Raw genomic sequence first — 11251 nt, 5'->3', positions numbered from 1 at the left:
CCAAATCATCAAATCCTCAGAAAACATTTTTGAAGGTATCACTTGTTGGCTTGTCCTAGCCTTACAGTCCTCACTCGATGCCTACCAATGGGAACAGGGAAGGAAAACAGAAGAGATATTTGTTAAATGGACCTTTAATGTACAATTAGGAAGCACTAACAGAAGATCATAGCAAAACTGCAAGTTAACATAGCATATATGCCATTTCAAGTCTGTTCTTTGTAAATCAAATAACAATAAATGTACAAGAAACAGTGTAAATATTGGCATTTTTGTGCACCTGCTACTTTGGAACTTTTAAATTAAATCTGTAAGCTGCTTAAGCCTGAACTTATGGGGTAACTGATACCAGAATCATGTGCCTCTCTAAATACGAGCACTGAATAGGAATGGATACTGGGTTTATCTTATTATTGGCTGTTCACCCTAATTAAAATTCATATTTGATCTCAGTCTCCTATAGCCACTTCCAGTGTCTACCACAAAGATTCTTTTCTCAGCCTCTGGTCTTCGCCATCTCTCTCCAGAGGTCGTTGCTGCAGCACCTGTCAGAGTCAGTCTACTCCAGCGCTTAAGTCCTCTTAATCTTTGATTCATACTCTTTGATTTGTCAGCTTTAGTTTCTGTGTCTAACATGATGGATCTTTGTCAGGTCTGTCACTGCACTAGTTGGCCCCTAATTCTAATGTTTTTGCATTGTAACTACAAATTCCTCCAAACTCATCCTCTTCTTCTCCAGTACCATTTTATGCTAAGGGATCAAAGACTGATTTGCAGGTTTATTCACAAGTAAGTCTCCAAATCATAGTCTTTGATCCCTTAGTTATGATGCCCTTCTGAACAAATAAGAGCAAAAGGGAGGCCAACATACCACTCTTAAAAGAGGCAGAGGAACTGTCAGCACTCAGAATAGCTACTACCTCAAAAACTGAGCTCCTAAAGGGTTCCCTCTTCCAACAGGCCACAACACAGTTTGACAGCATTTCCAGTGTTTATCTACGTTAAACAGTAATGCACCTCACTGCTGTGCTTGTATAATATATAACTGAAAATTTAGGGGAAAAAAAAAAAAAAAAAAAAGGTGTTTTTAAACTCACATACCCCAAAAATTTCTATGACCCTATACATGTCTGCCAAAAAATGCACATTTATACTGTGGCAAAAGGTTTGCTTATGTTCTTTACAGGATACCTATAGCTAAGTATTAAAGTCACCAGAAGCCTGCCTACAAAGTCCAGAATCTGCCATAGACTTACAAACCCTGATCTTCAAGGGTCAGTACAGAAGCTGGCCATAGAATGGCAGCTATGGAAAAACATCTGCTTTTGACAGGTGTATGTCAAAACTTCATTTATGTTAAGCAGAGCAATAGTGAGAAGGATGCATGTTCTCAACCTGCAGAGCAGATCATATAGAAGAAGCACATTCATCACTCCGCAAACTGTACATATTACACCTGAGTACGAATACCAACAGCTGAACCAAAATGCAGAATGGTCAGTACCAGGAATGGAGACAACCTAGAAATGCTAAAGATGAAGCCTTTAAGGAATTGCTATGGAAACTCCAGTCATATAGTAAATGTTTGTCCAAGATTTATAACAGAAACTCCAGTGGATTTTAATACAATGAGTGAAGATATTCTTGAGGTGATATCAAAGAATAACATCATGCTCATTCTTAGCTTCACATGGTTTCTACTTTACCTTTCATTTGGAGTAAAGTCCTACATTTTAAAGTTTGCCACAGTTCAGTTTTTGTTTCATTATTATTCCTAGATCCATATGTGGACACTGATACAGTAAGTTGGTAATACACAGTAAAAAGGTGGCACCTGAAAATGAGGCTCCTTCAGTATTCCAACCAATTCTGCAATATTTTCATCTTTATTTACTAAGGGACTGATGTCTTCAAGAATTTCATTCACCAACTCCAGGTTGTTGTCACTGACAGCCTCAAGTTTAGAATCTTCTAGTCGCTCATGAGCCTATAAGATTAAATAGATGAGAATATATTATAAATAAGTTTCAAGTAGTTCCAATTTATAAACCTTTTAAATAATTTATTGGTGCAACCTTACGCAGGAAAGCCAGAAAAATTACATACAGTATAACCTGTATATTTTATCTTTATAACTGCTGAAGGATTTTGCATGCTTAACTACGTGACCCAGTATACTTCATAAGCAGCACTTGTCAGAGGTATTCATATGTCCTCATTTCCTACAACATCTATGCTGTATACACCAAACAGTCCTCTCTGAACAGAATAGCACATCAGACCTTTCCTGTTTCAGAACCTAGTGCAAGTACACCTTCTATAAGAAGGACAAAAAAGGAAATATGTGATGTGCTCAGAAAAAAAATAAAGTCTGCAAGGGAAGCATCTACCTTTGGCTCCTCCCATTCAAACACCCTCAAACCAGAAAATTCTAAAGGAAAATCTGCACAAGAAAAGGAAATGCTAAAGAAAAGTCTGCGATAAAGACTGCTAACAGTATCCTGGGCTGCATTAAGAAGACTGTTGCCAGAAGGCTGACCTCTACTCAGCACTGGTGAAGTGACATCTGGAGCACTGTGTCCAGTTTTGGACATACTGAAGGGAGTCAGTGAACGGTCAGGAAGATGATGAAGGGACTGGAGCACTTCTCATTTGAGGAAAGGCTGAGAGAAACGCGACTATTCAGCCTCGAGAAGAGAAGGTTCAGGAAGGGATCTCATCTGTATGAATACCTGAAGGGATGGTGCAAAGACAATGGAGCCAGGCTATTTTCAGTGGTGTCCAGTGACAGGACAGGAGGCAATGGGCACAAATTGAAACATGGGAGGTTCCCTCTGTGCATCAGGAAACACTTTTTCCACTGTGTTGGAAGCTATCTGTATGTGGTCCTGAGCAACCACCTCCAGGTGACCTTGCTTGAGCAGAAGCTTAGACTAGATGCCCTCCAAAGGTCCCTTGCAACCTCAACCATTCTGTGATTTCATGATAACTTTTTATCTCTTTCTAGAGCTATTGCTGCAGACATAATACTTTCCTAAGCACTGCAGATACTTAAAGTCACTGAAAGGAAGGAGCTTTCAGCTACAAAAGAAACACCTCATAAATCCAAATGCTTCACTGATTTATTACAGGTAGTGCTGTATCATAAAATACAGGAATACAAGGAGGCCAAAAATAACTAATTCTCAACGCACTCAATTAAGAGTTATTTACAACACCACAGCAACTACAAGTTTTAAAAAAAGAACAATTGCTTTGGCATGTAAAAACACAACAAATAACAGATATATTTGGCAGTCATCTATATATATAATTCGAAGGTATGCACACATTCCACTTTCTTATTAGTGCTTTAAAACAGATGTTAAAATAAAATTTTCTAAAACTTTTTTTTTCCTGAAATAATCTGAATATTAAATTCTACTTCATATCTATAAAACGGTATTTCTGCAGGGCTGATGACCAAACACTGGGAAGACTAACTTAACACAGAGAAAGACATTTCAAACATTCCCCAACACCAACATGCACAAACCAAATGACCACATTTATAAAGTCATAGGAAGCCTGTCACCTACACACATTCTCCTTACTAAGGGAATGCTATTTTGTATAATACATACAACAAACAATACCCTTCTTTTAAAGTTTACTACTTTTACAGCAAGTAAAAACACAAATCTATTGACTTTCAAACATATTCCAACTACAAAACCTTTGTAAGATTAGAGAGTATGGGTTACCTTCTTTCTCACTCATTTTCTTTAAAATACTACTACTAACACAAGAATATAATCTAAATTCAAATATCCTTCACCACAAAATCAAGGCCATGTATATACTGAGGAACAGAAAGTTTTTCAGTCAATAACTTCTGATCTTGTAATATGTAGGGGAGTAGCAGGATAGGAAGAGGTACAAATAATTAGAAAAAAAAAAAAAGGCTAACTTAGATATTTCTTTTTTTTTTTTAATGTCAGTTCATCATTTCAGAAATAGTGATACTGAGTTGAGTCTCTTGATTCATTCAATATTTATTATACTTGCCAAATGTTCAAATAGTAAGGCTTTTGCCTCCAACAATCTGATATCCTAAATACTGAACTCAGTGTTTATGCCTAAGACGTTTCTTCGGTCTGGTTTAGGCATTCACTTGGTACACTGTAGGTTATGCGACAATACTAAAAGCAATAGTATGACTGCAGGAAAGAAAATAATTTTGATGAGACAGTTCAGCAGCAAGACTGAGTAACATTCAATCATGTTTTAAAGTCACCATTTTTTTTTAAAAAAGCATAACAATTAATAAAGGCTAGTTAGGACTAAGCATAAACCTCAACACAGGAAAGACAAAGAACTGTTCAAGAGGGTCCAGAGGAGGACACAAAAATGATCAGAGGGATGAAACCCTTCTCCTATGAGGACAGGCTGAGTTGGGGTTGTTCAGCCTGGAGAAGGCTCCAAGGAGACCTTATTGCAGCCTTTCAGTACTTAAAAGGGGCTTACAGGAAGGATGGGGACAAACTTTTTAGCATAGCCTATTGCAATAGGACAAGGGGTTTCAAACTAAGAAGGAACAGATTTCAAACTAAGAGAAAGTAGATTTAGATTAGATGGATGGAAGAAATTTTTTACAATGAGCGTGGTGAAAAACTGGCACAAGTTGCCCAGAGAGGTGGTAGATGCCCCATCCCTGGAGACATTCAAGGCCAGGCTGGATGGGGCTCTGAGCAACCTGATCTAGTTGAAGATGTCCCTGCTCAGTGCAGGGCAGTTGGACTAGATGGCCTCTGGAGGTCTCTTCCAACCTAAACTATTCTCTGATTCTACAAACACCAATAAATGACAGGATAATGCATTTCACAGTATTTTACATTTTATCCTACCACCTACTGAAGAATGGAAGGTAGAGTAAAAGAATCCTATCCCAAAAAAAGATTTGTAACTTCTATCTTGATGCCTTTATTCTAGACAGAAAAAGTGTGAAAAGAACTTAATGCCATTTTAAAAATATTAGCCAGACTTTGAATTGCAAAACATTATAAACTAACCACTATGCTTATTGCTTGCCTTCATTTTTTCTAAGGACTGAAAAGAAAAAATAAGCTTGCATGGCTCATGACACATTTCCCTAAGTTTCTTCTCACCCTTTTTGGGATGCTTTACATAATTATTAGTCTTAATAACTAATAAAGGAAAATTAAAAAGCTTTTATATTTCTGGCCCAGTCTGAAATGAATCTGCTTAAATAATCTGACTATGTCAGGGTCCTGAGAATTGCCTATTCTGTTAAAACTCAGTCTTCTCATAGAAAAACAAGTTTTACGTATTTTTAGAGACAAATGGACATATATATGAACTATATATACTTAATGAAATGTGTTGTCATTTTGATCTTGTCCTTATTTAGTTCTGCTGGTTAGGACTGAGTTTTTGGGCTTATTTCCAAAATAATTACAAAAGAAAATATAAGTGTGGTCATGCCATATGAACACAATTAAAATGTTTCAGCATTCTAGATAAAGCAAGGTTATAGTTAAGAGTCCGTTTCCATTACAAGCATTTTTTTTTACATCTGCTAGTCATTAAATTCCACATAATTGTAATTGGCCATTAAAGCACAAATTCTTGATAAGAAAAAAAATGCTTTGCAATGAACATTTTCTTCATGATAAATATTAAATTAAAGAGGACATATGCAGCAGATTCTGAAGTTGGAAATAACTCTAAGTAAGAAAATGCTTTTACTTACTCTAGTAAATTTAGTACAGAAATCTTTCCCTCTGCAGTCATCTCACTAGCAGATGAGACACTTCCTAAGTTTCTTACTATGCAATGTCTTCCAATTACAACTATTTTTTTTTAACAGCTAAACAGAAGTAAATTCTTATATGAATTCTTATGAGAAGTTTTCCTTTCTAGATTGTTATACTGAGCAAAATCCCTGCACAACAATTCTTTAGAGTATTTTGTGCCTGTCCAGAGGGCATTCCTTTCAGATGTTTGTTCATATTAAAGAGACAGCTACATTTAAATTAACTGCTTTTTTCCTCATGAAAGAAGCTTATTTTTATGAAGTAAGACTAAGAAAGAATATAAGTGCTGTACAATATTGACTGCATCTCCTACTGGTAAAATAAGCTACATTTTAATTACAGAGTCTAAAGATTTCTTGTAAATATCACCTTATATATTTATAACTGATTTCTACCATCTATAAATAAAATATTTTAATAATGCAAGACCAAAACAGGATAGCCCATGTCTCACAGAGCTGACAATCAAAGGTTCCAGTACTACTCTATGATCCAGGAAAGGGCATGGTGGGTATATTTCACTGGGCTGATCAGAATGTCACTTTGAGACAAAGACAAAAAGAAAACTTGTTCACGCCATGGGGGAAAGAAGGTTATTGCTCTTTGGCAAAAATGCTAGAAGTCAGAAGGCATATGGGTTTTGCACACAACAGTGTTCACAAGACTATATTAAAGCCAACTGCTTCTAATTTTAAGTATTTTGACATTTTCTTCATAAATATTTTTACCACATTATTTCTGGATTCTCTGAATTTTTCTTCTTTGTCTAGATTCTTCCAGGTAACAATAAATCAGTGTGAAGAGAAATTACATTATACCAAATTTTCACCTTTAAGAACTTCTTCAAGTCTTATTCTGAATAAGACATACCGTACATAAAAGCCATTGTTAATACCTCAGTCCATACTCAGTGTTCATGCCATAATTTAAGAGGTAAAATATTCCCAGATTCTACTCAGAGCAGCAAGTTTAAATACCTTAGCAAGTGATCTTACAATAGGATTTTCCATAATTCCTTTAAGAAAAATCAGGTCTATTTCTTCAGCTCCTGTCGATGTCGGCAGATCAGTAAGGTTATCCAGGACCTGCTGCATGGCTGCTGACAAAACAAAAACAAAAAGTAAGTACTGACCAAAATAGGCTTGCATAAATAAAAGCTCTGGGAAGCACCACAATACTAACTTTAGAGATGCTAAGCAGCCAACTAAATATATGAAAGCAAGTGGACAGAACGGAAAAAGGACTTTTTTTGTCGTTGTTTGAAAAGTGGAAATAAAGGATCTATTCAAATCCTTATCATCACAATCAACTTAAACCCATGCCCAGCACATTCCTTTCAAGATTCACTACTACTTAAAGATCGAAAAAAAACAACCAACCAAACAAAAAAATCCCACCAAAACAAAACAAAACCATACCATACCCAAACAAACAAATATAAACTACTATAAGGTCTGCATAACCTTCCAAATGCAATATGAGCAACTCATTCATGACTCTTTTAATTTAATCTATCTTTCAGAGGAAGTTTTCACCCCTCATACGTACACCAACCAACTACAAGTTTTACAATGCTTTTATAAGGCAGATGTCACTGTTTTAAAAATGAACACATAGTTTCAAACCATTTTTCTTGAACCAACAATTTGTTTCCAAGCAGGTTTTACCTTGAAGACAATTGTGTTCATTCCCATCGGTGCTTTGCAACAAGTTCTGACTTTACAACCAGTTCTGACTTACTGCACTCCAGCATGAAGTGCAGACAGTGCTGATGCTAACACCAACCAGGCACCACAACACACTGCAACCAGAAGTATATCCTACAACACAAAACATATCGTGCCTGCCCAGTACGCTCAGTGGAGATATTCCTGGCTGTCTACAGACTCGGAGAGAGCTGCAGCGGCTTGAGTGAGAGTGAACAATGGTGGCCAAGAAAAAGCCAGATAATACCACCATCTCAGGTGTCCTGTCCTGTGAAGTCATCAAGTTGAGTGATGAGAACTTGTAACTGTGTCCTTCAACCCTCCTGTTTAAAAAAAAGCTGAACAAAGCACATCCTTTATGTTAGACATCAGATTCAGTTATGTTCACGTGTTACAGAGTTCTTGTGCATTTGGGCACACGTGCAGCAGCCCTTAGCAGGGATTACATCAGGTAGCCCCGAGCTTGCAGAGATGAACATGTGCCAGCTTAGGCTGAGCACAAAAGAGGTCACCCCTGGAGACAGTTATGACATCCTTTGCAAAGTAAATGGTCATTCTCCTCCTGTTTTCCAGCATTTGAGTAAATATTATTATCTTGCAGTACTATCTTAACAGTGAATAACCTATACTGTTTTTCTTTTTAATGGTATTCTTTTAAACTCCTGCTGAGTTACATGTCCATGCTCGGACCCACAGACACTAACAAAAAAAAAACCAAAACAACAAAACAACAAACTTCTGTTGAAATCCCCGTCAAGCTAAAAAGCATTACAACAACCACTGTGTACTGCAATGCTCCACATGTTGCATAGCAGCATATATCAAGAGAATTGGAAAGCCTATATGTTCATTCTCCCACACAGGAATTTACCCTTAACTTTCCTCATTGCTTTATAATGAAAACTATTATGAAACACTGCACAGTAACAGAACAAACAGCATTTCTCAACACCTACTTTCTAATTTCAATCCTTCCTAGAAAATTCCATCCCAAGAAAAATTTTCTAGCCATTGTTTCTGACAAGTGGAACTGACATTTCAACAATCAAATTGTCTTGTGTGCCACATTTTAACTACAGCAGTCTATGCTAAAAGACTGCATTTTTAAAAAATATGTTTTAACCAGACTTCTTGCTTTCAAAAAGCGGATCTTCTGTGAAGCCATGAGTAGGAGGGAAGAATGACACTTTATGCTTTCAGATTCTGAAGCAATATTATTCCTACTTTTTAAACAGACAAAGTGCTGTTAGCAATCACACATTACATAAACTCACCAAATAAACCTGTAAATAGTCCACATCTTCCTCAGACTAGGTATGTCCTATATCTTGACTAGTTCAGCTGCAGATGCAACTGCCTTGTTTCAAGGTTTTTCAGTCCTCAGTTATATGTTCATGACTCTTGATGCAGTCACGCAAACTATAGTATTTGCAGAAGCAGACAGATGTTTCTAGCCAATTTACATAGTGTACTAAGTGCTACATGAATACTGCAAGTGTTATAATAATAAGCTTTACTTACCTTTTTAATGGTTATATAAATTGTTTTTAAGGGATGTCAGGTTAGCAATTTTGTGCTTATAAATAATCTGAGTAAAAATATAAAGTTTCATTCAGGTTGAAGCATGCATCTAAACTATGAGCTGCATTTCCAGCACTTGATGCTGAAAGAGGCGTGCATAATACATTTCTTATATGTCTTCATGTTAATAAGCTGTTTCTTACATAACCATTTCAGAATTCTGCCTATCTTACAATGATCAAATTTAAAAAAATCAAATCCCTATATAAAAAGTTCATCACCAAGGAGAAACTGTTGAGAGCAACATTAAGCTTCACAAGAACGACTTGCAAGGTTTGTGCAGCTAGACATTATATTTTTCAAATGAATATTTTATTTAATAAAGGTTTCAAAAATTCCAGCATTAAAACAGCTTAAGTATATTTTAGCTTTCTTGGAAAGCAGCAAACACCTTTATCAACATGCAGAGTTCAAAAAAATTCAACAGCAGACTTGCATGCCAGGTGATCAAAACCAAACCCAGCTGTTTTCAGAAATAAGTTCCTTTTGCTGTTCATCTGATGGTTGTCTTCTTTCATGGCACAGCCATCACAGTAAGAGTCTTCTAAGCTATCTATTGTGCTGCCTCAACATTAGAAAGAAAAACAAAAATGCAGGCATGTGTAAGTTGAGATAAAACACCTTTACTCACCCTGAATTGTTTACATTTCAACACAACATGGGTCTCTATATTGCCTCCATGTAGCTAGTTCCCCATCTTAAGTGGAAGATCCTTCTAAGTAGTTGAATAAAAAAAAGAATACCGTTAAGTGCCCCTTTATTTTAACCAGCTACAAATTTTAAAAAAATCAATTTAAATAAAAAAAAAAATAATAGCACAAGAGAAAGCTTTAAGAAGCTTAATCAAAGTCTTTGCATCTGTTACCTACTACATGGTAACAAAATCAATGTTTATATGTTTCACTGCTTTACATTCACCTGGCAAAAAAAAACCAGAACATGACCAAATGTTATTTTTCAAAAAGTCAACAAGAGCATCTTCCAACAGGAATTATGTCAGCTGGTTTATTTTAAAAGAATAGATAACAACTTTCTGTGACAGACTAAACACTTTAATTTCACTGTTCTCAATTTATTATGCAAGTTATGTCCCAGCTTCAAACATAGTTCCTGTTTAATGTGAAATGCTAATATTTGTTCACATGTGTAAATAGCTTTGAAAGTCTAAGCAACACACTGACCTACATATGCCTTAGATATTCATACATATATTTTCAAGCAATTTGATTTTTACAAAGACAATTTAAGGGGGAGGGAAGGAGGGGAAGACACTTTGGTAAATGTATTATGGACCTTCTTTTTATGCATCTATTCAACAGGCTTTTGGTTTTTTATTTCTAGGGAAAAAAAATCTTATTAAAATACAAACAGCAGGAGACACATTGTTTACAGGCTTGATCTTTCAGAATAATGTAGATACACACAGAATTTCAAGTAGCAGTCTTTAAAACAATTTCACTTTTCTCTTTCCCGGGGCAAAGCCACCTTAGCTCTTTCAGTAAGTAAAGAATCTTATGTTTGAGCAGCAGGAATTAAATCTGAAGATGTAAGTACCCACACAGGAAAGTTTTACTTAAAAGATCAGGTCCTATCAAGCAAGGAACAGATGGAACTAAGGAGTTTATAGACTAACAAATCTAAATACGCTATAAAAAATGCCTTTTGAGCCTTCTGCCTTTTCTTTGGTGAATCTGCCCTTGAAACGTTCTTATAGGTTATTCACTGGGGGTGGGAAGACCTGTAGAACTTACATTTAAGTCAGGTATTCAAGAACTAAGGACTACAGTGAACAAACACACAGCTTGGTAAGCAGTCAAACTGCACAGACCATGTTGTCAGGAGTGCTCCTTATTGTTGAATACTTTGGTGTCCAATAAAAGCAAATGCATGCTTTGCCTTCAGTGGAAAAATAATCGGGTCTCTCTTGCCTCTCTTGTCCCATCTTTTAAAGGAAACTGGTCATAACATACCAACTTTGAGAGCTCTACCACATACTTCATTCTCTTTCTGAAGACAAGCCTTCCTCAAAGACCCATCTGGCTAAGTTTTAAATTCTCATCACAATACAAAAGGATTTGCTTTTGTAAGGAGAGCATGAGATGGGCATGGTTGACTACAATGGTTAACAAAACCACCTAGGAATGCACA

General features: G+C 36.2%; 1 protein-coding gene across 5 annotated transcripts in view; it reads right to left on the bottom strand.

Annotated features, from left to right (window-relative positions):
• The window catches only part of PALS2 (protein associated with LIN7 2, MAGUK p55 family member), a 59829-nt gene that overhangs the window by 21694 nt on the left and 26884 nt on the right, over positions 1 to 11251 (bottom strand). The window contains exons 2-4 of one of the 5 annotated variants that reach the window (XM_065051337.1): positions 9735 to 9818; positions 6794 to 6912; positions 1835 to 1987 (exon numbers count right to left, since the gene is read on the bottom strand). In XM_065051337.1, the coding sequence (XP_064907409.1) occupies positions 1835 to 1987; positions 6794 to 6910 (270 nt within the window). In that variant the 5' untranslated portion in view covers positions 6911 to 6912; positions 9735 to 9818. Of the gene's footprint in view, positions 1 to 1834; positions 1988 to 6793; positions 6916 to 9734; positions 9819 to 11251 lie in introns of all 5 variants that reach the window. The other 4 variants (XM_065051336.1, XM_065051335.1, XM_065051340.1 and 1 more) reach the window with 4 other exon arrangements.

This window comes from Columba livia, chromosome 2 (assembly GCF_036013475.1).
Source record: "Columba livia isolate bColLiv1 breed racing homer chromosome 2, bColLiv1.pat.W.v2, whole genome shotgun sequence".
NCBI classification, from domain to species: Eukaryota; Metazoa; Chordata; class Aves; order Columbiformes; family Columbidae; genus Columba; species Columba livia.
The sequence above is the reverse complement of the archived record's forward strand: the minus strand, read 5'-3'. Positions and strand labels throughout refer to the sequence as shown.